Source organism: Trichomonas vaginalis, chromosome II, assembly GCF_026262505.1.
Source record: "Trichomonas vaginalis G3 chromosome II, whole genome shotgun sequence".
In the NCBI taxonomy this organism is placed as follows: domain Eukaryota; phylum Parabasalia; order Trichomonadida; family Trichomonadidae; genus Trichomonas; species Trichomonas vaginalis.
Genome location: NC_067204.1, coordinates 2,803,017 through 2,830,297, shown reverse-complemented (window position 1 = coordinate 2,830,297; position 27,281 = coordinate 2,803,017). Strand labels below are relative to the sequence as shown.

General features: G+C 34.5%; 14 protein-coding genes and 2 pseudogenes across 16 annotated transcripts, besides 2 other annotated features; 2 read left to right on the top strand and 14 right to left on the bottom strand.

The window, feature by feature from the left end:
- Positions 1-7,822: part of a mobile genetic element that runs on past the window's edge.
- Positions 1-19,097: part of a mobile genetic element that runs on past the window's edge.
- Positions 3,607-4,125, bottom strand: TVAGG3_0474830 (uncharacterized protein; the record flags this gene model as incomplete). Its single annotated transcript, XM_051235674.1, has 1 exon — positions 3,607-4,125. A coding segment is annotated over one exon (519 nt), but the record flags the coding sequence as incomplete, so codon positions are not given.
- On the bottom strand, positions 8,113-8,718 carry TVAGG3_0474810 (annotated as a pseudogene). Its single transcript has one exon. A coding segment is annotated over exon 1 (606 nt).
- On the bottom strand, positions 9,686-9,973 carry TVAGG3_0474800 (organellar and viral DNA polymerase type B; the record flags this gene model as incomplete). Its single annotated transcript, XM_051235673.1, has 1 exon — positions 9,686-9,973. The coding sequence occupies one exon, from the start codon at positions 9,971-9,973 to the stop codon at positions 9,686-9,688; it is 288 nt and encodes a 95-aa protein (XP_051093497.1).
- On the bottom strand, positions 9,997-10,624 carry TVAGG3_0474790 (organellar and viral DNA polymerase type B; the record flags this gene model as incomplete). The annotated part of the gene is made up of 1 exon (XM_051235672.1): positions 9,997-10,624. A coding segment is annotated over one exon (628 nt), but the record flags the coding sequence as incomplete, so codon positions are not given.
- Positions 11,319-11,879, bottom strand: TVAGG3_0474780 (annotated as a pseudogene). Its single transcript has one exon. A coding segment is annotated over exon 1 (561 nt).
- TVAGG3_0474770 (uncharacterized protein) lies at positions 13,060-13,423 on the bottom strand (the record flags this gene model as incomplete). Its single annotated transcript, XM_001326728.2, has 1 exon — positions 13,060-13,423. A coding segment is annotated over one exon (364 nt), but the record flags the coding sequence as incomplete, so codon positions are not given.
- TVAGG3_0474760 (uncharacterized protein) lies at positions 14,108-14,968 on the bottom strand (the record flags this gene model as incomplete). Its single annotated transcript, XM_051235671.1, has 1 exon — positions 14,108-14,968. One exon carries the CDS (start codon positions 14,966-14,968, stop codon positions 14,108-14,110), a length of 861 nt encoding a protein of 286 aa, XP_051093495.1.
- Positions 15,145-15,729, bottom strand: TVAGG3_0474750 (phage tail repeat-like family; the record flags this gene model as incomplete). Its single annotated transcript, XM_051235670.1, has 1 exon — positions 15,145-15,729. One exon carries the CDS (start codon positions 15,727-15,729, stop codon positions 15,145-15,147), a length of 585 nt encoding a protein of 194 aa, XP_051093494.1.
- Positions 15,749-15,901, bottom strand: TVAGG3_0474740 (uncharacterized protein; the record flags this gene model as incomplete). The annotated part of the gene is made up of 1 exon (XM_051235669.1): positions 15,749-15,901. One exon carries the CDS (start codon positions 15,899-15,901, stop codon positions 15,749-15,751), a length of 153 nt encoding a protein of 50 aa, XP_051093493.1.
- On the bottom strand, positions 15,921-16,322 carry TVAGG3_0474730 (uncharacterized protein; the record flags this gene model as incomplete). The annotated part of the gene is made up of 1 exon (XM_051235668.1): positions 15,921-16,322. The coding sequence occupies one exon, from the start codon at positions 16,320-16,322 to the stop codon at positions 15,921-15,923; it is 402 nt and encodes a 133-aa protein (XP_051093492.1).
- On the bottom strand, positions 18,225-19,097 carry TVAGG3_0474710 (phage tail repeat-like family; the record flags this gene model as incomplete). The annotated part of the gene is made up of 1 exon (XM_051235667.1): positions 18,225-19,097. One exon carries the CDS (start codon positions 19,095-19,097, stop codon positions 18,225-18,227), a length of 873 nt encoding a protein of 290 aa, XP_051093491.1.
- A 279-nt stretch (positions 19,098-19,376) lies between these two features.
- Positions 19,377-19,964, top strand: TVAGG3_0474690 (uncharacterized protein; the record flags this gene model as incomplete). Its single annotated transcript, XM_051235666.1, has 1 exon — positions 19,377-19,964. The coding sequence occupies one exon, from the start codon at positions 19,377-19,379 to the stop codon at positions 19,962-19,964; it is 588 nt and encodes a 195-aa protein (XP_051093490.1).
- Positions 19,965-19,968: 4 nt separating this feature from the next.
- On the bottom strand, positions 19,969-20,211 carry TVAGG3_0474680 (serine threonine-protein phosphatase family; the record flags this gene model as incomplete). Its single annotated transcript, XM_001302806.1, has 1 exon — positions 19,969-20,211. One exon carries the CDS (start codon positions 20,209-20,211, stop codon positions 19,969-19,971), a length of 243 nt encoding a protein of 80 aa, XP_001302807.1.
- An 18-nt stretch (positions 20,212-20,229) lies between these two features.
- On the bottom strand, positions 20,230-20,469 carry TVAGG3_0474670 (uncharacterized protein; the record flags this gene model as incomplete). Its single annotated transcript, XM_001302805.2, has 1 exon — positions 20,230-20,469. The coding sequence occupies one exon, from the start codon at positions 20,467-20,469 to the stop codon at positions 20,230-20,232; it is 240 nt and encodes a 79-aa protein (XP_001302806.2).
- Positions 20,470-20,731: 262 nt separating this feature from the next.
- On the bottom strand, positions 20,732-21,550 carry TVAGG3_0474660 (phage tail repeat-like family; the record flags this gene model as incomplete). The annotated part of the gene is made up of 1 exon (XM_051235665.1): positions 20,732-21,550. The coding sequence occupies one exon, from the start codon at positions 21,548-21,550 to the stop codon at positions 20,732-20,734; it is 819 nt and encodes a 272-aa protein (XP_051093489.1).
- Positions 21,551-22,233: 683 nt separating this feature from the next.
- Positions 22,234-26,916, top strand: TVAGG3_0474650 (dedicator of cytokinesis DOCK family; the record flags this gene model as incomplete). Its single annotated transcript, XM_001302804.1, has 1 exon — positions 22,237-26,706. One exon carries the CDS (start codon positions 22,237-22,239, stop codon positions 26,704-26,706), a length of 4,470 nt encoding a protein of 1,489 aa, XP_001302805.1.
- Positions 26,917-27,281: the final 365 nt, after the last annotated feature.

The window sequence follows — 27,281 nt, the reverse complement described above, 5'->3', positions numbered from 1 at the left end:
CATATATGCTCATAACTCTATAAACATATTCTAAAGAACTTATGTCATTAAATACCATTTGGAATGTATCTCCCGGATGAAATGTTGCATTTGTTCCACTTTTATAATGTAATGTTAGTTCAATAGAATTATCCAAGAAAAAATCAAAAGTATCTGGTTGAAGACCTCTAACAAATTCAAATGGAGTTGCTGGTTCACCATTTATAATTTTCTGTTGTAAATGTCATTGTATCTGGTTTCGAAAATTTCTTTGTTAGTTCTGCATCCACATAAGTTTTGTCTGCTTTCTTATCTAACATTGCTGGTAGTTCATGTGCTTCAAAGTTTCTGGCATGACCTTCAATGTTCCTGCAACTCTTATCTAAATTGTTAAGAGTATCTTTTTACGCTTGTACTTGGATTCTCTAAAGGTGCACTTGAACCAAGGTCAAAGTTCAATATTATATGTCATCAGCTCTAACAGTAGTGAAGGATTATGTGTATGGTTTTTGTCGCTTTTGTCTAATGAAGTTTGAAGTTCATTTATATCGGAGATATTGTGTTTATGAGATCTCAAAACTTTGTTCATTGCTTCGAAGTTCATTTGTCAGCTTTACTTTTAATAGCATCTTTCAAAACGTTATTTTTGCCTTAACTCTCAAAGTAAATCTTGGTTCAACTAATACACCGTTAACATTGAAAGTAGAGGCATAAATTTCACCGGTTATAACCAAATGCTTTCTGGTGCTTTAGCTACATCATACTGTACAGTACAGCTTATGTCATAACCTTTAGCACGAATGTATTTATATCTTCTTTCATTAACATTTTTTGTCTTCGCTTCATCACTTCGTGTTAAATATCCATGGTAGTCCGTTATAATCTGTTCGTCTGAAGTTATATAATGAACATGGTTCTTGTCCGCTTTACTATTTAATGTAGCTTGAAGTTCATTTATATCGGAGATATTGTGTTTATGAGATTTCAAAACTTTGTTCATTGCGTCAAGTTCATTTTTGTCCGCTTTACTATTTAATGTAGCTTGAAGTTCATTTATATCGGAGATATTGTGTTTATGTTCTTTATCTGCTTTTTCGGCTAATTTCTCTTCTATCTCATTTATTTCAAGTTCATGCCTACCACCACCTCCCGAAGAAGTATTTTTCTTCAGCTCTTGAAGAACGTCCACTTCGCCATCTTTGGTGTCAATAATGAGACTTTGTGTTAAAACCTTTCCTGTCTTAATGGATGTTTGTAAAACTTCTTCTTCACCGTGTTGGGGTCATGGTCGTCATCATATCTTGTGAAATCAGAGATGTTGTCATACATTAAGCATATCTGTCTCAAAAGTTCTGCTATTTGAAACTGGAACGAAAGATATACAGAACTTTCATCATCTCCTAAAGTCAAGTCTGCTTTCTTAAGTATTTCTTGAATGTATGCAATGAGAACAGAGTACCTTGGAAAATATATCGAACAATATTTCATTAGCTGTTGGTTTTGGTGGTTCTTTTGGAGTTTCTGTTGTTTCAGTTCCTTCTGTAGGTTCTGTTGGAGTTTCTGCATCTCTTGACTTCAATGCTCTTGCTCTCAAAGACCTAAATGTTAGAGCACCGGGTTTTACAAAGGACTTTATAAATGCTTTAATAGTTCCTGGTAAGTTATTGTTAGCATTAAGTAAGTTCCTTATGCTTCCATCATGTACGTCCATAGCACTATGTAAAAAATCTATACTTTTCTTGTAGTCAGCAATAGACTGACTGTGATTTTTTAAAGATTTGTCAATACCTTTAAGCCAATCTTCATGCATGTCTGATACTGAGCCAAGAATATCATTTGCTTCCTTTAGTGTATTTTGTGCTTTCGTAAAGTATCCAATCCCGTACGTGCATTGTTTGCTATACGTCTTACAGTATCTATTTGACTCCTTGTTTCTTGCATCCAACCAGATAAATTTTAATAGTATCCGAACCATTTGAAATGAAGTTCAAAGCATTTTTAAACGTCATTAAAACTTCTTCACCAAGTACTGCCCATATCTTTCCGATTTGGTATTGAAGAACTCCATATGAAGCAGCTGTTAAACCAGTATTTATAAGGTCCCATATCCATGATTTAGCAGTTTTTCCATCCTTTCCATCCTTTCCATCCAAACCGTTCTCGCCTTGAGGTCCTTGTATTCCTTGTATTCCTTGTATTCCTTGTGGTCCTTGTGGTCCGGTGTCACCCTTCTCTCCTTTCAGTTCATCTTTATGTTCGTTATAATATTCTAATGTCATAAGGTGTACATCATTACTGCTACCAGCAACGCCAAGAATTTGTTTCTCATTCATGACTAAATTCTTTAAGGCATTTAATGTTGTCGTCAAATCGAAAGCTCTTTAACAATTCAATGAGAACATTTAATACTTTCACTAATGAGGCATCTACTGTAGAATTTATATATTGCACCGTTCCATCATTTATGATAGGAACTTTACTTATTGTAATGAATGGGTCATAAGTGTTAAAAGTATCGAAATCAATGACTTTTTAGTTTTTATCGTCAATGACTAAATCATTGCCTTCAATGGTTAAAGTTGAGTTTTCGTTTACTAGTTCATGTGCTCTTCTTGCTTCATTTGTTTCATACGCATATGCAGCAATAGTCATATTTTAATGAGAATAAAATGTTGTTCTATTTGCAAAGTACAGACCCAAACGAATACGGGACAGTAAAGCTACAAACAAACTTAGGTCTTCAGAATGAAGCGCTTGCTTTCAGAGTTGTTGACTTCAATACTATCGCAACTTTTGTCATAACAGATGAAACAGATTTCATAGAGATTGAAATAGATGACAAAAGAAGTTTTATAACATTTCCTAACAGAGCAGAGTATAGAATAGATAAAATTGCTGGAGTCATAGATACTCTCATAAATGAAGAAACTATTGACAACATAGATGTCGAACTCTCTTCTGAGGGAACATTGAAGTTCAGTAGCAAGAGAAGAGTTCAAGATAACACGAATGAGTCATAGAGTTCAATTCTTTTAGGAGCATACCATATGACATTTCCTTTGAAAAGTGTTGACAAAACGATTGAGATGAAATCTGTTCCATACGTATGTTATGGCAATTGTTTACATTGAGTCTAAAATAGCTAATGTCACAGGCATTTCAGGAGTTAATAGTAAAGGTTCAGTAGAGTATAAATCTTTCTGTTATGAAGTAAATTCAATGTTCATTCCAAACGTTCCTGTCATAGCAACTCATTTAGGTAAATGGGTTCGCATTAGTCCTCATAATTTGAAAGACATGCAATTCAGACTTGTTGACTTTCAAGGCGAGCCTGTAGAACTGAAGGCACCAGTGCGAATGACTGTTGAAGTTGACTTTTTAGAAAATATTAAATGCAACAGCTTACAAGAGAACTCAGAGCTAAAAATATAAAGTATGAATGTTATGTATTAGGTCATGAACTTTGGTTGTTGCTGTTTGATGAAACAATGAGTTAGTTATGTCAGTCAAGAGAACAGAAAAATATTGTGTTAGTGAAAACTGCACCAAGTCAATAAGATTAGGTTTGCATTATGAAGATGAGTTCGATACTGTTGAAGAAGTTTTGGATAGATATTACAAATTGCTTTAATTTACTAAAACATATTTCAAGCAAAGTTTATATTCTGTTGAAAGTTTTGTATACTCGTTCGAATATTTATACTTAAACTCAACTCCTGTAGTTCCTGGTGTTTCAATGATGCGGATGTTACCTATTTTCATGAATGGTGGCGTTTGACCACAGCATTCGATTTCAGGGTCGAGATAGTCAATGACACATTGTTTCCCTGTTATTCGTGATATAACATTTTCAAGGTCCTCCTTTGTTAGAATTATTTGGTTCTTACTTATAAGATTTGTCAAAAGCTTCTTATCGTCTTTGAGTAAAATTGTTTGGTATAACTGAAGAAGGTAATGGTCTACGTTATCTGAAGGATTTGTTTGAACATTTGTGTAAGGATTGTCGTTGGCTTCTCTTGAAAGAATTTGGTCCAGTGGTGGATACTCTAACTTAACATCTGATGTAGCGTTAGCGTTTGAAGCTGTGTTTAAATTCACGGATTTCAGCTCTGGTTCTGGTTCTTTCAAACACTCTGAACTATAGTTCTTTATGACAATATTGTTTGTCGTTCGTGAGTCAACATTTGATGTTGGTTCAATTGGAACATTAACGGCACCAGCTAAGATGGATTTGCTTCTCATTTCATATAGAATAAAAACCTTTTATATGTATGAAATGAACAATATACTCGACAAGGGTTTGAATGTAAAGCTAACGAATGAAAATATTGTTGAATTCACTGAGACAGGTGCTGTGTATAAAGATGTAGAACTACTGAACAAAAGAGCTAAGGGAAGAAGCAGGAACATGAACAAAGGGTGGAAGCCTATAAAAATTTATGTCAATGATGGCTCAGGAGGTTCAAACATAAAGTATGCAGAAAGTTATAGAGTTTATGCTCTCAAGGGAGAAAGCCTTCATTTAAGAACAGCTATTCTAACACATATCCTCAAAAGCTAACGGATGGGGAAGTGGATGATATGAATGACAGCAAAAATATTAACAGAAATGGCGACAGAGATGCATGGAATTTGTTTACCATCAGTCAAAAACTTTAAAAAACAATGTTGGTCGTTCCCATGGAATATTTTTGACTTTAATGGTATTAGTCATGATATGAATCTCAAGGTATGAACGAGGAGAGATGAGAGACTTATATGCTTCCCAAATTTCTTCAAAAGGTAATGTTATACCTGACTGTTTCCAAATGAGTTCAATATCATAGCGTGAGAAACCTTGAAAGATAACGAAGTCAGTTATGAGACGTTTTATGTTTAAAGCAAAAACGCCATGTTTGCATAAGTATTGCTACAGTTAAGTGGTAATGTCTGACTTTAGTTATGATGTTAGCTAATGGTGAGTCAGGCTTTGAACTAAACCTTTTCCGGCGAAGTCGTCACAAACGAGCAGAGTGTTTGAAGGATACTTTTTGAAGGGGTATTTTGAAAGTTTTGATAGAATGTAGTTTGTCAGTCGTTTCATATCGTAAACTCCTGAGTATTGACGTAAGTGGTGTTTGTCAATAATTCTTTCCATCTCTTCTGAAGTCTTTTGCATTCCTGACTGTATAAATTCAACAATGGCATAATATTTTCTCTTACGTCGAATGTAACGTTGAAGAAATTCAATGAGTTCACTGTCTGAACTTTAACGACAGAGGCTTGAACTTTTGACATAAATGTTTTCGCTGTTGAATCCATAGAGTCTGAAGTTGCTGATATAATGATTTGGTCATAGTAAGAGTCGTTTCCTAAACGCTCTGTTATGAGTATATGACGAATGAGGTTAAATGTCTTACCTGAACCCATCTTTCCACAATAGAAATAAACACCATTTGAACAGAACTCATAGTCCTTACTGAAAGGAAGAATGAGAGAAGAGTTAAGTTTGTCTGTAGTTTCATTCATGTCTTCATCTACGTCATGTATTAAATGCTTCATTTTATCTCCATTAAAAATGCAAGTCAGAAATATTCAGAACATAGCACCGAGTCTAACTGACAAGAGTATAAAGATATACTATGAACACGTTATGATGAAACCAACCAAAATTCAAGAAAGTCAGTATACTTATGAATATCCAAGACACTGGTAGAGTATGTAGGAGGTGAGAAAGCTATTGAAATAAGACAAGTTAGAAGTATTCCAGCAGGAAGAACAATATTATTGAAGAACTTTAATGTTTTGAGATATAATGATGAAACAAAGAAGCAAGATAGTTCCCTGTTGCTGTGTATGTGAACTTAGATACAGGAGATGACATGAAAGTTTTTAACACAAAGCTTTCAGAAACGGTAGTGAGAGAACAACTTACTGCGGAAGGACATCCATTACCTTCAGAAGTTACCATAGCATATAATTTTTGAAACAAATGCAATAGATTTTAAAATCGCCTCTGCAAAGAAGTCAGTTTTACATTTAATGAAGCAGATGTATATTCGAATGAAAACTTCAAAGCTATTGCATGGTTAGATAATGACGATTGCTTTAAGAAAATATTTAAATACAGTGACTCAACGATGTCAATAGATGACCTTCGATGGAATGTTACCATCGACGTTTACAGGAAGGTTCAGCAGGATTGCTTACAAGATTGTCAATTGGTGGCGTTTGGTCTCGTGAGAACATTGTTATAAAAATCCAGTATAAGTGAATTTGCTGAAAGAATCTATATTATGTCTTTCAAACTACATGTATTCGCACGCCGAAGCATATAGTATAACAAACTTTGTAAGTTTAACATAAGACTTGTCGAACCTTCTTCAATGAAAGATGTTGTGCTACTACCCAAAGACGGAAAGGATGACTCATTATTGAGATGATTTTAATAGCATATTAAATGAGCTTGTTCTTGAAGGTCATTTCATGATGAAATAACTGTTGTAGAAGATGTTAGCAATTGTTCAGACATTTTGAAGCGTATAGATGATATAAGAAAGAAGTTAGATAGACCGCAAAGCGGTGAGGGCGAAGCCCGTGAGAACGCTTATGTTTCATTGACTTTCTCCAGTAACGAGAACTTTTATGAGATAATATTGAAGAGAGATGATTTTAATATGGTGTAAATGGTAGCTTGGGCAGCTTTAGGCGCAATGGGAACAAAAGCATTAGCATTTGGAGCAAAAGCACTTGGAGCTTATGACGCAGTAAATAAAATGAGTGGAGGAAGGGTTTCGAAGACATTAGATGCAAATAAAGGAAAGATTGGAGGCTGGGTTGCAAAGAAGTTAAGATTAAATAAAATAGGGCTCATAAATAAAGCATCCAATTTGGTTGCGACTGAGTCAGAAAATGCTTTTAGGAAAGGACGATGAGTTTGCAAAACACGCAAAAGACTTTAATGACCAGATGAAAGGTGAAAACAATGCATTTAAATAGAGTCGATGGAACTAAAGAAAATGTTTCTCTCCACCAGTAGTTTATCCATACGGACCTTATGGAATGTATGGAAACCCTTATGAACGACCATTTGAACCCATTGACTGGTGGAAGTAACTGGTATCATTACGGCCGAAGAAGAAAGACAGTCAAGTGGAGACAGACGTGAAGAAAGCAACTAAAAGAAACCAAGGAAGAGAGTTATAAAGCAATGAATTCAACAGGGTGAAAAAAGAGGTGAAAAAGAGGTGAGATCTCACCACTTCACCTAAATTTATTTTGTGCTATGTTTTCATACGTGTGAGGGTGGTGATATCATTAATTTTTTATTTTATTTTTAAGTTTTTTTTATATAAATGACGAAAACTATTGAGATAACAAACTACAACGGTCATGAGTTCAAGAATTTGTTCTTCGTTCCTCGTGAAAATACATTCTATCAGACGAGGGGAGAAAGGGTAAAGTTAGTTTGAGCGTTTATGAAGGAATGAAGAATGGAAAGTTTATACAAGCATACGATACAAACGGTAAACGTGTTTCATTAGCTTTGTCAAAACTTACTAACATTTATTTTGACAGTGACTTTGACTCTGACGATTGGAGCGACAGCAGCGATACTGAAGAATATGAACTATTGTGTGAAGCACAGCAATGGGAAGAGTTGCAATACTTTTGTAAGTGAGAACGTTTATTTTTACAGTAGTGAGGTGAAGTGGTTGGCGGCTTTATAAATATTTAAGGTTAAGTTGGTGTTTGTGTTTGTGTTGTAAAATATACGTTAACGGTTTTGTAAAGTGTCAAATTCACAAGTATTGCGTATGGTGGAACGCAGTGCCTCCGTACACGAGACTTGTATACTAACTAATTCTTAAGAAGCTCAGACACTTTAACATCTCAGTTGTCATTTGTGTACAGACAGCAAAGAGTTTAAGTAAGGATGTTAAAAGAATACTTACTGACATTATACTTTTCCCTGGATTGTCCGAAGACGATTTCATGGAACTTATGAAAGAGTCCATGGCAGGTAAGTTTGACAGATATGAACTATGGGAGAAGTACAAAGTCATACAAGACCCTCATACTTCTTTCAGAATTCATATCTACGCAAACAAAGTTCAAATTGTAAAAAGTCAAGCTTGAAAAATAAAGAGTTCATTACTCTGCTTGTTTGAAGTTGTCAAAATACTCTGTTATTTTTTCCTTTAACAATGGCAAATCTTCTTTGAAGGTAAGTATTGTACAACCTTTAATATCATAGTGTGTTTGAGGTAACGTTATCTTGAACTATTGTTTCACATCTTCATTCGTGTCATTGAAATCGGTAAGTTTCGCGATAGAACCAATTTCTGTCAGATTTGTAAATCTTAGCAAGGTCGTAAAAGCTTTTGTTGTTTCTTCTGACTAAATGCAACATAACCATATCTTTATCTTCTTCATTTTCCATCTCTTCAGTATAAATCATATACTTATAGTTCTTTTTCCTTACCTTTTGGTACCGAACGTGGTATTCTTTCTGAATGTTTTTGTCTTTTGCTTCAATGACTTCATCTTTTGCTTGAAGTTTCTTTTCCATCTCTTCACGTTCTGCTTTATATAGTTCATCTAACATCATGAAAATATAACAAGCATAACGAGGTGAAGCCCACATTGCTACGGCATTTACTAAAAGTCTATGAACATAATATCCTCTCAAACCAGGAGCCAAATTCTTGCGATTTTCGTACGGAATCTCTACCCTCGGTTTCCGAGGGTAGCAAACATATGAGGAAATTCTTCTAAAAGTTCTTTTGTCTGTTGGTTTTCAAACCAATGATATGCTTGCTTTGTAGAAAGAAGAGCATTCATTATACTTTGCATTTGGTACATGTCATCTTTGACTGAACGAATGAGACGTAACTGTTTGTTATACTGTATGTACTCGTATTCTTCATTTATAGCTTCATGGACTATAACTGTTGTTGTGTTCTCGGTTGTTGACATATCTTCTTATATTCCGGATAAAAAAAAATATTTATAAAATAAACTTTATTTTTTCTGTCTTAAGGAAATTCACTGTTTCATGTGTTTTATGCAAGACCGAAAAAAGTCGGTTCTAGAGAAATTTCACTGTTTTCATAGAGTTTGGCGACTACGTTTTCTTACGTACTCGCTGTTCTTCACTGTTTTCATACGGAATCTCTACCCTCGGTTTTCCGAGGGTAGCAATCTTATGCCATTTTACTCAGATTTTTGTTGCTGAATTCAGCAAAAATAATGTTTAGGGTAGAAGGTTAGATCTAACCTCTTTTCTACCCTCTTTTCTCACCTCATGAATTTTCATGATTTCATCGAAACTAAACGTATATGTTTTGTCAAACATGAACGTATATGTTTTGTCAAACATGAACGTATATGTTTTGTCAAGACTTCTTCGTATATGTTTTGTCAAACATGAACGTATATGTTTTGTCAAGACTTCTTCATCGTAATGAGCGTAAATCAGACAAAAATATATTTTAGGGTAGAAGGTTAGATCTAACCTCCTTTCTACCCTCTTTTCTACCCCAGTTATTTTATAAGCGTTTACATGGTAAACGTTATTTTTTAAATTTTTGAAAACTCAACGGTTTGACACAAGCCCTAAAAATTATTTTACTCAGAATTTTGTTGCTGAATTCAGCAAAAATATATTTTAGGGTAGAAGGTTAGATCTAACCTCCTTTCTACCCTCTTTTCTACCCCAGTTATTTTATAAGCGTTTTACATGGTAAACGTTATGAATTCGTGAGACTTTAAACAGTTTTGTAGCCTCTATTTCTTCTTTTAGTACATCGAATGTTTTAACGATACCGAAGGTTTCTTTATATTTCTTCTTGACGTCAGATAGAAGGAAATCTTCTGCTGTTGGATAGTTTTTGTTCAGAAATTCTAACATGTCCATTTTATCTTCTGCTGGTTTTTCTGCTTCTTTCTTTAAGTCTGCATAGTCGTTTCTCATACGTTCTATCTCTTTGACGGAGTAGTTATATTTCCTCATTGCTGCTTTACATTTAGAACATTGCGGATTCATCTTTGCGTTATATTCTGAAACCTTACCTGCTAAAACAACTAAAGCGTCAATTGCTCTCTTCATCTCAAACATAGCGGGTCTTATTTGTTTGTTCCATACTTTGCCTCTTCTATCTTTATCTCTTATCTGCCATACACATTCAGCAACTAACGAAACAAAGTTGTCGTAGGTCTTAAATTCTTCAGATTTATATATGTCAGAGATGTTCTTATATACCATGTCGCAATCTTTTTCCATAACCTTATGGTTGCAATGAAATCCTAGAAACTCATAGTTTACCTTACGAATGAACTTCTTTATTTCTACTGAGTCAGTTGCTTTGACTTCTATTTCGTCGAATTCAGGAATAGTGAGTTTTTGTTGTTGGATTTCAGGCAATTTGGGTAAATGGTCAATAATGTCCTGCATTTCATAAAGATACTGTTCATTTGTTTCATCTTTCGCACTACAGTCTAAATTACTTGTTAAAAGTTCTTGCTTTATCTTCTGGATTTCTGTTTCAAAAGTATATGAAGAAGGAATGAAGCTTTTCATTTCTACTAACATTGACGTAGGATTCATGACTAAAGAGTTTGGTGCTGTAGTTGTTTGTATTGCTGTTGTGCCGATTGTTGACATTTTTATTTTTTTATACAAAATAAAAAAAAATAAAAAAATAAAACTAACTTTATTTTTTATTTCGGGAAAATTCATGAAAATTCAAGAGGTGAAAAAAGAGGTGAAAAAACAGGTGAGATCTAACCATCTACCCGACATTCTCGTCAAATACAAAATAAAAAAATAAAATGACACTTTTTCATTAGATAACTGTTATTTTTTGACGAAGTGAAGGTTGACACTTCGTCAAAAAAATCCCTGAAATCATATCTTACATACAAAATAAAAAAATAAAATGACACTTTTTCATTAGATAACTGTTATTTTTTGACGAAGTGAACATTGACACTTCGTCAAAAAAATCCCTGAAATCATATCTTACATACAAAATAAAAAAATAAAATGACACTTTTTCATTAGATAACTGTTATTTTTTGACGAAGTGAACATTGACACTTCGTCAAAAAAATCCCTGAAATCATATCTTACATACAAAATAAAAAAATAAAATGACACTTTTTCATTAGATAACTGTTATTTTTTGACGAAGTGAACATTGACACTTCGTCAAAAAAATCCCTGAAATCATATCTTTTATACAAAAAAATGAAAAAAATGACACTAACTTTATTTTCTGACTTTCACAAAAACCAAAAATAAACGCTTTACATGTATTTTTCAGCAACTTCGTCAAATAATTTTATAGCTTTATCTATCTCATCTACTTCAAACGTTTCTTTACCTTTTATGGAGCACCATACATTTTCTCAAAAACTTCAAGCAGTTCTGTTTCTGCAGCTCTCATATCATTAACGAACACAACCTTGACTCTATTGACTGTACTGTCATATCTTTGAGTTATATTATATGTTCTTCCTATCTTATATCTCTTTGTATTGAAGTCCTTCGGTTTCTGAACGATGTAAAGTAAGCCTTCACTGCAACGTTCCGTATCGAATGAACCATATGTTATGAAGTTATATCCAACAACTGGGTCTAACCATAACAAAACTATTGGTATAAGACTTTTGTCTATAAGATATGCTCTTGTTCCATAGAATCTTACCGATATCATAAGCTCAGGATTTCTTGTCAAAATTTTCTGAGTAGAAGCAATTTTAACCCAGTCCTTCGGTTTCTTTCCAAATGGAGATATAATGTCTGACAAAGAATATTTGTTGTATTTCTTTGAGTATCTTACGTTTAAATCACCTATTCTAACCAATTTGGTGTCATTGTCTATCTTTTTAACTGTTTCAAACTCAATGTTTGTCATATATGTTCTTACATACAAAATAAAAAAATAAATAAAAATAAAACTAACTTTATTTTTTCTGTCTTAAGGAAATTCATGACAAATTCAAGAGGGTAGAAAACAGGTTAGAAAACAGGTTAGATCTAACCTTCTACCCTAAACATTATTTTTGCTGAATTCAGCAACAAAATGAACGAGGTCAGGATGTATGTAAATACATTTGAATTCATTCATAACACCCTTAGTAAGCTCATAAAATGCTTGTTTTGAGGTCGAGCCACTTTTGGCTCCACCGTATTCTTTCAACCAAAACTCAAGAATTTCCTGCATGAATTTTGTATAAAAAGCAACCGTCGGAATTCAGACTGTTGCTATATTCTTCACAAAACATTTACGCTCATTACGATGAAGAAGTCTTGACAAAACATGTACGATGAAATCATGACAAAACATATACGAAGAAGTCTTGACAAAACATTTACCCGACATTCTCGTCAAATACAAAAAAAATGACACTTTTTCATTAGATAACTGTTATTTTTTGACGAAGTGAACATTGACACTTCGTCAAAAAACTCCCTGAAATCATATCTTACATACAAAATAAAAAAATAAAATGACACTTTTTCATTAGATAACTGTTATTTTTTGACGAAGTGAAGGTTGACACTTCGTCAAAAAAATCCCTGAAATCATATCTTACATACAAAAAAATACAAAATAAAACTAAATTATATTTTTTTCTATCTTAAGGAAATTCATGAAAATTCAAGAGGGTAGAAAACAGGTTAGAAAACAGGTTAGATCAAACCTTCTACCCTAAATTATATTTTTGGGTCCTTTACACTCATTACGAAGAAGTCATGACAAAACATTTACGAAGAAGTCATGACAAAACATTTACGAAGAAGTCTTGACAAAACATTTACGAAGAAGTCTTGACAAAACATTTACGAAGAAGTCTTGACAAAACATTTACGAAGAAGTCTTGACAAAACATTTACGATGAAATCATGACAAAACATTTACGAAGAAGTCATGACAAAACATTTACGAAGAAGTCTTGACAAATTCAAGAGGGTAGAAAACAGGTTAGAAAACAGGTTAGATCTAACCTTCTACCCTAAATTATATTTTTGGTCCGGGAACAACTTTCTCTCAATTGGAGCTGTGGCATACTCTTTGCGTAAACGGTTCAGACCTTCTTCGAACTCTTGGTCTCTCTTCGATTTGGATTGAGATTGGAATTGCTGGGGTGGAGCTTGCTGGAACATCCAAGGGTTGGGGAAGTAAGGCATAGGCAGAGGAGGGTAGTTCGGGAAGCCTTGTGGTGGGTAGTAACCTTGAAGTGGAAATTGGTAGTAATTTGGTGGAGGTACTTGCTGGAACTGAGGTTGCTGAGGAGACTGTTGTGGTTCTTTAGGTTCCTCTGGTTTGGGAATGGACTGGGTTGGTGGGACGTGGGACATTCGTTTGTGTCCTGTCAGAAGGAAGAACTTTTCCTGTTGGAAGGAAAAACTTTTCCTGTTGGAAGGAAAAACATTTTCTGTCGGAAGGAAAAACATTTTCTGTTGGAAGGAAAAACTTTTTCTGTTGGAAGGAAAAACTTTTTCTGAAGTTCGACCAAAAAGTTCTCAATTTTCGAAAATTTGAATGGTTTACGGACGGACAACTGGAAAAACTTTTTCTGTCGGAAGGAAAAACTTTTTCTGTCGGAAGGAAAATTTTTTCCAGTTGTCGGGAAAATATTTTCCTGTCGGATGGAAGGACTCGGAATGCCAGAAGGATTTGACGAGGCAGTTTACCTAATTTAAATAAACGACTGCGTAAAAGACTACTTGCGCAAGGTCATGAAGCCCAAGGTCAAGTTCACCACTATTTCTGGAAGGGCTGTCTTGAATCTCGAGACTTCGACCGAAATTCCAATTCAAATACCAGACGGGACAGCCTACGACGACATAAAGCAAGCAAAGAAGGAAGCCATTATAAAGTTCCTAAACAAACGTCCTTGGATAAAAATACCAAACAAGGAGAACCCCCTACCCCATATGAAATTGGCAATTCAGTCTCTCCTTCGCTTCTCAGGACAACCATTCTACATAACCTGTGAAGGCGACATCCAACCAGTTCAGTAAACCTTAACGTTTAACTGCACTTTTTTATGTTTTTTGTGAAAGTGTCAAAAATAAATTGTTTTCATGAGTTTTCTACGATGTTAGAAAAAATGTTATTTTCTAATATCTTCACATTCAATACTTTTTCAGCACTTTTCCGTAGTTATATATGAAAGACAATTCGAGATAAAAGTCATAGTACAATGGAATAATATGTTGCACACCATTTGTTGTGAACCAAACTTGAAAGTCAGAGAAACTGTTACTAGGTGGTTCGTAGAATTTAGAAGCAAAGTCATAAAAGTCCTTACCAATACATAGAAAACTATTGTTGCTTGAACTGAAACTTGCATGACACATAACATTTTGAGGGTCAAACACGTTTCTATAAACTGTCAAATCTGCTGGTGGAAGTATAAATTGAAATGGACCATCTGGTGGTAATGGTTCGTTCTGGTTTAGTAACCGAAGAAATTGTGCCCAAGAACGTTTGTCTACTTTCCAAAATAAAAACTCTGTATCTCTTGGAGGGTTAATTTCAATCTTTTGAAATGAAACGGTGGAGTTCATCTTGTCATATTCTAGTTTCAGATAGTATGTTCCATTTAGTAAAGAGTCGTATTTTTCTTGAAATTCCCAATAATATTTGTTCATTTGAGTTTGAAAGTCATTTAGAGTTTTCTCAAGACTTTCGTCTGAACGAACTGTAAAGATTCTCATTTCGTCAAATTTGTCTATTAGACCATCAGAACCTTTATACTGCCCATGAAAATATACTGCGAACATAAATGCGTTAGTTCTATTTGAAAACAAAACTCTTCTAAATCCTATTGCCTTTGCATCTGAAGGACTTTGAAGCCAACGAATTGGATAGTCAAACCTGTATACTCGGGATGAAATTTCTTCATCTGAAATAGTCCTACCAGCATTTGTAAAGATATAGTCTAACGGTTTTGTATCTGCTACTTTTGTTCTTTGTTTTTCAGCCTGAAGCATTTAATATATGTAAAAATATATTGTTTTAAAATGGTATGCCATTTCATATTTCTCATCTAACAAACAAGTTTCCCAACTCTGCTTTTATTCTAGCAGACTCTGCTTTTATTCTAGCAGACTTTCTATCCATTCTATATGGGGGCATTTTTATAAAAAGAAAAAAAATGTTTTTTTCTTTACTTTACATAACCGCCTGCTGCCATAAGTCTTTGACGCCAACCCATACCAGCTAATGAAGGTTGACTTGGTTTAGTTTCCAAACTAAACTTTGGTTTTGGTTTATCTTCAGTTTTTGGTTTTTCTTCTTCTATCGGTTTTTCGTCACTTTTCGGTTTCTCTGACTTTACTTCACTTGCAGGAACAGTTGTGTCGTCAACATCTTCATAAATATCATATGCCATTTGTTTTTGTTTTCCTTTCAACTTTTTGTGTTTGTTGTAAAGTTTAGAATATTTCGACTCTAAGTCAATGAGATGTTCTATAATGAACTGTTGGTCAGTGAAGTAAACTTTTCCATCTGTTGTCTCGAAAGCTCCTTCAGACTTCAATATTTTATTTGTGAGAGTCTGTTTCTTTTTTGAGATACTTGCCGTTCCATTTTTATGAAAAGTGACTTTGTAGTTAGGGTTTGTATTTCCAGACCTGGCACTTTCTATTATTGAATTTTTCTCTTCATCTGTAAGTTCTTTGACAGGTTTTGACAATGGTTCTGAACTTTTTGTTTGTGGTGTCAAATCTACCGTTTCAACTTCTTCGGTCATTTCATCTCAGTAAAAAATTTTAGTTTGGTTTGTTTTCAACTGGTTGTTGTTGTTTTTTAAGTCGGTCTAAAACTTCCTGAGGTATAGGAAGAACTTGACAAACACGTTGTGTAACTGCTGGAAGCCGACAAATCCATCTTGAACCCATTTGTCTCAATGCTGTATTGTTCATTTCATCTCAGTAAAAAACTTTACATTCCCCACGTTTGAGGCGGTTGAGGTTGGTTATTGTTTACCCACTGTTGTGCATGGTTATATCCTCTGTTAAAGAATCTTTCACCTTGGTCCATATAGTGTCCTGCTTGGTTATAGTAGTCATTTGCTTTGTTATAATAGTTTCCTGCTTGTCTTCCTACATTGTCCATCCATCCTTGAACTTTTCCTCTTGTTTCAGGATTTGGAATAAGATTTGTTGCATCTCGTGCTACATCCCAACCTTTCTGTACAGTTTGTATAATAGGTTGTGCTTTCTCTTTAAGTATACCTAATGTACTCAAAATCTTCCTTCCAACTCCAAATACACCTCTGGCTATTGTTCCCACTGCGGGCAAAAATCTGGATGCAACTCCTGCTAATGCGCCAAATAAACCCATTTCTTATAGGATAAAAATGACGAATCCAAACAAGGACCCCTATGTTTCTAAAGCGACAAAGAAAGCACTCATGATAAAAATCTTTAGTTCAACACCAAATGCTTGGTTTATGGATATCTTGGAAAACATTCCGAGAGTTAGAACAGATGGACCACCATACTGGCTAATATTTGTCGGTCAAAACACAAGATACTGTGAAGCCATACCATTATGGTCCAAAAATATTTTAGATGTGAAAACTGCTTTGACAATATTCGTTGACAAATACCATCCAACAAAACTGACATCTGACTGTGAAAGTTCTTTCAAATCAGATGATGTAAAAAACTATCTGCGTTCAAAAAATGTAAACCAATATTTCATTGTCGACCAAAACCATTCTGCTCTTGGTGTCATTGACGGTTGTATAAAAATGTTAAGAGACTTAAACCAACCACAAGGTGGTGAAGCAAATGAAATGTCATATGACGACAAATATAGACACTTCTCCATGGCAAAGATGAGACAAGTTTTAAATATTTACAATAGCCGTAAACAAAAAGGTTTGGGAAACCACTCCCCTGAAGAAATGAAAAACAACCCTGACTTAGAGAAAGACTATATATTTAATAATTTAGTCAAAAGAGACAAACAAGAAAGAATGCCGGGCTTCAAACTTAAGAAAGGCGACAAAGTAAAAATAGAAATACCTAAACGCGACCCATATGAAAATACTATTGACTATGACAACAATGGGAACCCGACAGGTACTCACATTCGTGTTCGTAAAAATAGAAGAAAGTATACAAGAGAATATTATGAAGTTTTAGGCAAACATGGCAAAATGTACACACTGCAAGCAGAAGATAAAACTACTATTGTCAGACCTCGTTTCAAACTTGTCAAAGTTCAAGGTGGTATACTTTCAAAGACAGTTCCTAACAAATATAAGACAACTCCTGACGAATATGCTAAAGAAGTTGAAAATGACGACTAAGCAATTCTATACCATGCGTAAACTGTCATGTAAGGTGGCATGTAGTCTTTACCCAAGCCTGTTGGATTTGTTGTGAAAGTATGGACATGATTTCCTCCTGGTTCAGTTGGTCGAAAAGTCTTTTTTGCTGAATGGTTATAATCTGGAGATAAAACGTCATTGCCAGCATAATATTCTGAGTTGTATAATGGGTGGTCTCTTAATGAGTGGCTATGGTCGCCAGAAAAGTTTGTAGTTCCTGTATGAGTGTGCGGTGGAAGGTTTGCTTCTTTAATTTTCTTCGAACCACCTGTTTCCTTTGAAGAGTTTGCACAATACAAAAACCTGTCGACTATTTGTTCCCATGCACCAACACCAAACATTACTTGAGGACCTCTTGCTTCCATAGATGTATAAATAGAACCTACTGGGTTCATTAAATCAAACATATGAGACATTATAGGATTGTCTCTTTTGAACTTAAAATATAGTGCAACTATTTCAGGTTTCTTCTGGTTTGTGTAAGAATATTTTTTATAATATAATCTTATGTTTTCAGGGTAGGTAAAATCTTGACTATAATATTTATTTCTGTCATCTATATAATAATATACTATTCTCGTTTTTTCTATTGCATTATATCTTTTATATCTATAATAATCTAAATATAATGTTTGCTTTTGTTCATCTGCATGTAGTGTTCCTTCGTCATCTACATAGTCATAATAATATGGTGCTGGAGCTGGGTCAGGCAATGTCATATCTGCCATTTCATAAACTCGGAAATATTTCTTTTGTTCGTCTCCATATAAGTTTAAGTAGCAGTTGTTGTCTAATGGAACTTTAACTTGTGTACCATCATTCTTTATATAGCTTACATACATTTCATTGTTATTTTTCGGAATGAGTTTATACCGTATACCATTTCTTAAGGACTGTACAAACTGTCATCTAAAATATTTATTTTCTTCATTGACAGAAAAGTCACCAACAATAGTTTCAATATTTTTTGTTGTTCCTATCAAACTTTGGTATATTTCATTGACATATGTTTTATCTGCTTTCTTTTCAAGGCTAACGTTTAAGTCTGTTATTTCAGAAGATGTATGTGTATGTCCAACGGCACTTTTCCTGTTTAAGGTTTCTTGTAAGTTTGTAATATTTGCAATGGTATGTGTATGTCCAACGTCACTTTTCCTGTTTAAGGTTTCTTGTAAGTTTGTAATATTTGCAATGGTATGTGTATGTCCAACGTCACTTTTCCTGTTTAAGGTTTCTTGTAAGTTTGTAATATTTGCAATGGTATGTGTATGTCCAACGTCACTTTTCCTGTTTAAGGTTTCTTGTAAGTCTGTTATTTCAGATATAGAATGTATATGAGTCTTTTTAGAATATTCGTTTTCAGCTCTTGTCACTTCACTTGACATTTTATTGTCAACATATGTTTTGTCTGCTAGTTCAGGATGAGTATGTTCTTTTGTTGCATAAGCATTGTTAGCTCTTTCTTCTTCTTTTGCTATTGCATCGTCTACATATTCTTTGTCAGCTTTGTTGTCAACATCTGTTTTCAAAAGAAGTTCATTTATAGGTTTCTCGTTTAAAGTTCCTTTTGTTGGATTTATACAGACAGTATGGTTCTTATTGTCTTGAAACAGAAACTCATCTGTCATTGGGTTTATTGTCAGTTTTAAGTTTCCTTCTTTCAATGACTCAGATATCTTAGAATAGTTTGAAAAGTTTGTTGTGTTCTTATTTAGAGCTTGCATAATGAGTTGTCGGTTGTGTTGTATTTCTCTCATGGAAGCAATATCTTTCGACATTTTTATTCTAGATAAAATATGCTTTCAATAGAAAAAGAAAATTCAAGAGTTGCTACAACTAAACCATTAGATGAACTTTTTACTAATGTCGGTCAAAAGTTTGAGACAGAGACCGTAAAGCATGAAGGCTATCGTTTTGACTACCCATTAAGATGGTTAAGAGACCCATCTGTCACAAAAGCTATTGGCTTTCGTAGAATGAAGTTCATTTCAGAAGCCATACATGGTTTCCCATTTACGGTCGGTTTTGAAGTTCGATACTATAACAAAGAAAAACGTATGTATGAGAAATTTGAACAGGGAAAACTTTTACAAGTTAGTTTGCTTGTAAACTTAGAAACAACTCTTCAAGCTTTTCAAGAAAAAATAAACGATATCTATATCGAATATGCAAAACAGTATAACATTGACGAAGGAGAATACCATCTCGATATTATTTATGACAGGAAAAATGCAACTGTTAAAATCAATAGAATAGAAGACCTTGGAGAAAACGTTTATATTTCTACAAAATATAACAACTTGGCATGGTATAGATTTATGAGGATGTTAAATCAGCCTGCAGCATATCCAGTACACCCAGACTTTTATGAAGTCGAAAACCCTAATGGAACATATGAAAATATTTTCGACCCAGATGCTATTATTGTTCATGCTTCATTTTCTGGTGCGCAAAACTCTTTCTTATGTCTGATGAATGACTTTTACGAAAAACCTACAAAGTTATACGAACCACCAAGTGGAAGTATTTCAGACTTTCAAGTATGGTTTACTACAGATGGAAGAAAAAGAATAATTCCATTATACCATGCGTTTTACTTAGAACTTAGTTTCATATACAACTACTATCGAACGGTAAAAATATAATTTTTTAATACGGTTGAGGTGTTGGATTTGGTTGCCAACTAGACTGTGGTGCAGGTTCAGGCTGTTGTATAACAGGAGCTTGCTCTTCTGGTTCAGGGTCTTTAGGTATAATACCAACAAACTGACCTACCCTTTTACCAATATTTTTGACTCCGTTCCAAATTCCTCTTCCTACGGTTTTTATTCCATTCCATATACCTCTTCCAACATTTCGAAAGAAGTTTCCTATCTTACTGAAGAAACCCATTTTACTATATGTAAAAATCTAATGTCCGCCTAGTCTCTTACGTTTCCTGTTGAGTTCCATAGCATTCTTTAACTGGAGCTCATACATTCTGTTTCTCCTCTGGTAGAAAACATATTCTGGGTCAACTCCTGTGTTCGCGTCATCTGCATAAAGTTGTTTATATCCCACTTCAGGGTTTGTATAAAACTCTTTCCATCTCATATTTGCATACCATGGTGGCAAACCTAACGCAGCGTCATTTGACATGGCAGTTTGCATTTGTACATCTGTTGGCACTTGACCATAGTTTGCCATTGCAGTTTGTATTCTAACTTCATTTGGAATATTCTCTGGGTTTGGTTGTCCAGGTTGCTGTGCATTCGCTAAGTTCTGTGCGTCCATTTAATATTAGATAAAAATATCTCTTACGAGTACATATACTGAACATTTGCAGGCATTGGTTCATCTTCATATTCTCTGTACTTTTCTGCCACGTCAAATAAATAAATGACACAATGGAAAAAACCTAAAACAAGTAGTCCTATTTCAAACCACATTTACTTACTAATAAAATTTCTTTGTTATGACACTTTCTCCGGTTTATAGGACCTCTCTCATATTCTATCTTGTCATATCTAAACTCATAGTCATGTATGTCCTCTAACCATCTCATAACGGTTTCCAAACCACTTTTATCGGATGTAAAGTAAAAGCATGGATGGTTATGTATAACGTCTAAAGTTTCTAAAGAGTCTCTCAAAGTCCAGTCTACTTGGTATTGAAAATCCCATGTGTTATAGAACGGTGGGTCCACTATAAAGAAAACATTTTCCTTGTCTTTATATTTTTCATACAACTCTGTCCAATGACATCTCACAAACTCTATACCCTCAATATATTTTTCTATGTCCTCTTTGAAAACATTTGTATAGTTAAGATATAAAACTTTTGACATAAGTGTTTCAATGTCATGAACTCTTATAGCACCACTATATAATAGTCTAGCAGATATACTATCCCAGTCTATATATTCTGCTTTTTTCAAAACCTCTCTCACAATATTTTTCTTATCTAATGGTATACGTTCCATCTTACCTATAGGTATCTTTTCTTTTAACTCTTTCAATATTTTGTTTGTGTCTGGAATATGTTTGAGACGGTCCATATAGTTGTCGAAGTCATTGCATATAATCTTTGAGTCTGGGAATATTGTATGGCACAAATGGGATATATAGAAACTTCCACCGAACAAATCTACAAATGTTAGACCATTCGGTAGTTTCTTAAGTTCTCTCAATATAATATCTTTACATCTACTCTTATTTCCAAAGAACGGTAACGGTGGTTTTGTAAAATTCATTTATATATAATAATAAAAATGTTTTTTCCTGAAAAGTGACAGAAAAGTGACAAAGCATGAAAACATATATAATTTGTGAAAAGCGACACATTATATAATGTTTTCGACCCAGAAGAAGGCTTCTTCCCAGAAGCAATGGAGGAAGAAGAAGAGTCCTCCGAATTCACACCAGAAGACTAACAATTTTCCGAATAAAAACTTCATTTATACTAAACATCTTCGGGGCTAGAGGGCACGAAGTGCCTGGAAGCCCCACTACCTTTTTTTTTTTTTTTTTTTAATATTGGATTGCGCTTGTCACCAAATTGTTTCACTTTCGAAATTGAATCAAATTAAGCATAAAAATTCCTATTCTAATAGGGCCATCTGTTATTCTGATTGTATCTTGTAAGTACATTTATCCTAGGAGAAAACATGCTCAAATAATTCTTCAAAGATTGATTAATGGAAATATCAATGAAATTTTGGTGGTTGCCATTCCATATAGTTGGCATTATATAAAAGCACTTGTTCCTCCCAACAAGGAGATCATAGTCAAATATTCAGAGCCTACGCGCCTGTAGGTATTGAAAATGTCAGATTCAATTTTTGACGATTTTCTCTAATTAAATTTTGATTAATCTGTATATCTGTAAGCAGTTTTATTTTTTGTCAGAAGTTCTGAAAAAAAATTCTTCAATTGATTTATGTCGCTGTCCTGGGATGCTGACAAAATCATCGATGACTGGCTCAAATCTCAGCATCAGGACAACGATGAGTCTGATTGGACAGAACCTTTTGTTGTTAGCTGCAGTCGAACGAAAAATCCATTTTATTCCGATTATGCAAACAGTTTTAAGCAACTACCGTCATACGAAGAAAACTGGATTGTTGACTTATACACTAATCAAACATTTGAAATGAAATTCACAGACTGTTCCGTCACAAAATTTACTCCGATTCCTCCTCGTCCAATTACGTTTTTATCAGATTGCAGACTAAACAGCGCCATACTAATGACCAAAACAGTCGCATGCCCTATACTGCAATCGTATTGGACTGGAAAAAAGATTAATGTTATAGAAAACCCAATCAATTTAGGAGCGGCGATACAACGGAAGACATCATCGTACTTTGAGTTCACTGTTTCAGAATTCCTTTCTAACCAAGATCTCTTTGAACCTCTTTTATTTACTGGATTTATGTTCAGCGGTCAACAAATTGTATCGGAACCATGGAATTTTGTGCCTTTGCCATGCGCAGAAATTCTTCGTGTTAGTGATACTAAAGTTTTAGAAAATACGAAAATCGTCTATCGGTTAAATGAAGTTTCGGATCGACTATCTTTAGTGATTATCGCATACCACCCTTACTCTCAGAAGAATGGTACAACCGTTTTATCAGCATATGAAAAGAATTCAACATCAATCGAAGAAGCTCAAGCAACAATCAATAAATCGAAGAACTCGAACATTAATAACTATTGTCAACTCGGATACTACATAGTTTCGCTTCCAACATTACTAGAAAACGACTTATTACCACCACCTTTCATTTCATCCGAAACTGTTACAGAAAAGATGCTTCAAAGCATTGTACAAGGCGGTATCAAATATCCTGCGGAAGATAAACTGGGTCTTACCATCAAAATAAAGATATCTGCAAGAGAAATCGATGATTCCACCGTAATACAGTCAAATAACCTCCTTGGATCGATGAATTACTCAATAACAGAGCCTATACTTAACTTCAGTCACTCCTTGCTCGTTGAAATGACCTCAGCAACCGTAAAATTACCAAATTGGAAAACTGAAGCCGTTTACGTGACCGTGGAGCTTAAGAAAGACCTTGAAAGCGACGGAATGCCATTAATCAAGGACAGATTCTCTCAAAAACACGTGGATTGCGCAAAAGGAATCGCATGTCCCGCTCACAAGAAAGTAGCGTTCAGAGAAACGTTCATTATCGATCTCCCGCAAAGAGTTGAGAATGGTTCAATCGTTGTCTTTACTTTTGTCGCAATTTCGAGAAAAGGTGACAAATTTGTTGAAGAAAAGATTGGCTATTCGTATATTCATCTCATGGATAAGCATGGTGAACAAGTAGCTCTTAAAGGAGGTAAGTTTGAGCTCGCAATCAACGAAATAAATTCAAATAATCCACAAAGTCTCAGAAATGGCTCTTCTTTGTTCTGCAAGATCATGACGACCAGAAGATCCAATCTACTTCCGAAATCCCCCGAATTAATAAGAGTTTACAAGTCAATTCAAAATAAATCTTTCATTCTTGAGGAATTTCGGAAAGTCGAGCCAAAAGCGTTGTTAAGAAGTTCGTTACAGATCTTTGATATACTTATTTCGAATTTTACGGAAGCTCCAAAAGATATTTTCGATATCTTACTTTATATCGCTGATATTGCAACGGATCTATGTCCAAAGGCATTTGATAAATTCTTGGATGTGTTCTCCGTCGTTTTTTCCTTCATGAAAAATGGTAATTCGACTCATGATTTTCATGTTTCACTTTTAACAACGTGGGAACACTTTATTCATAAGGAACATGAAGCTTGTAAGAATGGAATAGGAAGAGATGCACCTCTAATGAATTTCTTCTTTGTTTTGCTCATTAAATCAATTTATATCACAAAAGATCGTGATTTCCACCAAGAAATCAACATGTTTATAGACGCTTTCACAAAGTCTATAGTTGTTCTCAACAAATCCAATCACCAATTGTCAATCCAGTCGCTCAAAACTTTTTCATTATTCGTATTGAATCTTTTCGACATCGGATTCTACACAGCGGCCATAGATTCAATAGAAGCCCAAGTCAAAGCGTTCGGAGACACAAAAATAGACCTCAAATCCTCACTTTTCATTCTGAAATCTTCACTTCAGCCAAAAGTGATCGCAACGGCTCTTCTCCACATCAAACATTTCCCTGAGTTCCTGATAGACCAGATAGAACGTTGTTTGGTCGCTCAAAACTTCACTGAATTGGATAAAATTTTTTCAATTTTGAATTACAACATTGCGTGCCTTCCTACATCGATCTCCATGGCTGTATGTACCCATATCCTGCCAATTCTCGACTTCGTTCCCTCTCTTGTCCTTGGAAATACAGCGAATGAAGAAAGTCCATACGTAACAACGTTTATTTACATTGTTGGCATTGTTGATCCAGACCATATAAGGCAATACATCAGGACAGCAGAGTCAAAGTCGAGTTTCTTCAAGGCAATTATGAAATCTCTCGATTTCTTGAGTTATTCAGGAAAAGCGAATGATTCCCAACAGAACAGATTCTCCCATATGCACTGCAAGACCGAAAAAGAGCTTTTGTATAAGAAATCTTTCAGTTTATTCAGAGAAAGAGCTTTTTCCGCCCAAACGAACGTAATTCGGTTCATGGGGAAGTTCATTTTCGAGGAAGGATACGTTGAAGAGTGCAGTTTGATCATTTACCAGCTTTTTTCGTCAAATTTAGTAATAAATTTGGTCGAAGACTTAGTTTTGCTTCTCGTGGAGTTCATCAAGCTCTATCCCAAGGAAATCTTCGAAAATAAGAAGGTTCCTTTGGCAAAATTCATAATGAAAATTTTGGAATTGTCCAGATTCACGGAATCAGGCAATATCTTCTTCGATACACTTGAGCAGGTCGATAAAGCCACTTACGGATCAACAAACAGGAGTTTGATGCTTGTAGAAAGAGTTATTTACAAATTGCCACTTTTTGTTGTTACAGAGATAGTTTTGAACCAATGTTTCGCAAGAACAATAATCTTCAAGTACCAGAAGCTCCTCAAAATGCAAGATAACTATCATAATAATATAGAATTATTAGCTGAAGTGATTTACAACAAACTGCTGCTTTTCCAGCATTCTCCCGATGTTGTCTGTGAAATTCTCCAGGAAATTGCCAGTACTTCTGCACTCTACGGATATTATTTGGAATTTGTTATGTGTAACATCGCAATGCTCGCTGTTGTCTTCGAGTACAATACTCTCCTTGGCCGTATCGATAAGATATTCGGCTGCGATTCACAGGCAATTGCTCTAACCCACATTTGTCCGTTTGCGAAAGCCTTGAAATGTCCGGATAACATTTTAAAGGACCTTCCCGACGTCCCTGGATTTTGTGACTCCAAGTATTTCCACTTTCCGGTCATTATTGACTGTATTATCAAAATGATAAATTATAGTCAAGAGAAAGAGTACCATGAAATCACTATAGACCTGATTGGCATCGTCATCCCATTCATGCAGTATAACTCTGATTACTCGTTCATGTCTCAGACTTTGGGAAATATCTCAAATTCAGCAGTTGCAGTGGCAGGAATCGCAAAGGATCAGGAGAGATTGCTTGGTAAGTACTACAGAGTCAACTTCTTCGGTGATGTTTTCAAGGATGATGATAAAAAATCTTATATTTACAGAGAAAAAGAACTTACTAACGTTTTCAATTTCTCTAAGCGAATAATACAAGATTTAACTAATGTTCATCCAGGAAAGAAGTTCGAAATCATCCAGGAATCATCAAAAGTCGATGAATCGAAATTAAATTCCGGAATTGGATACATCCAGATCACTTCCGTTGATCCGTACATTACCAAAGAAGAGAGGAAGTTGAGAACATCGCAGTTCGAAGAGAAAATGAACAACAAATTGTTTTATTTCGACACTCCTTACGTAATTGGGTCAAATGAAGCTCAAGGACCAATAGACAAACAATGTAGGAGACGAGCCATCTTCGAACTCGAGCATCCAATGCCTTATATCCTCAAAAGACAACAAATTATTTCATTTTCAACGAAAGAGTACAATCCGGCCAAAGTTTCGCTGAGAATGATCAAGGACAGGACATATGAAATGGTTTCGTTGATCGAAACAAAGAATACATCGGGAATTCAACAAATGTTGAACGGAAATCTTCTTGTACAAGTAAATGTTGGGCCAAAGAGGATTGCTGAGGTATTCTTGGGCGGTCAGGCAGAGATTGATGAGAAAACAAGCTTAAAATTAAAGAAAGCTTTTGCAGATTTCCTCGAAATCAACCAAAAAGCACTTAAAATTCACGCGGAATATATAAGACAGAATCCTATGTTCATTTCAATGCAACAGGAATTGGAAAGCGGTTTTGAAGCATTGAAAGAACTTATTTCTAAGTATATTGTTTAATAAAATGTATTATATTCAATATCTCGGTTTTTTAATGTAATTCCCAATAATTGTTCTTTGTTTTAGAGTTTAACTTTCCAATATTTTTTTTTATTGAAAATAATTTTTATGTATTTGAAACCGGATTCCTGTTTTTATTTTTAAAGTATCAAGAAAGAAAGCAATGCGTTCATTGATATTGTTCAAAATATTAGGAAAATATATTAAATATTTTACGAGACAATAGAAATAGTAATGTTAAGCTAATAATCGTAATTGCTCTTTTAGTTTTATGAAAATGTAATCCTAAATGTCTTAAAAAATGATATAAAAAATGGAATATATGAGAAATGAACATATGGAAATTGATTTATACATTATTTGCAAGCGGATTATTGTTTTCATGTTCGGTAATTCAAAGCCCTTAGTTTTATATTGCCATTCCAATAATAAATTGAATGGGAGGTTTTTTTAATTTTTGAATTTTTTATGCCATTGAATTTTCGAAAGTCGGTATTTTCTACGTTCTATTGGTTGAAATTAAGAAAATATTAAAATTGAAACTGATGCTTTTCAAATGTGAAGTTATTGAAGTG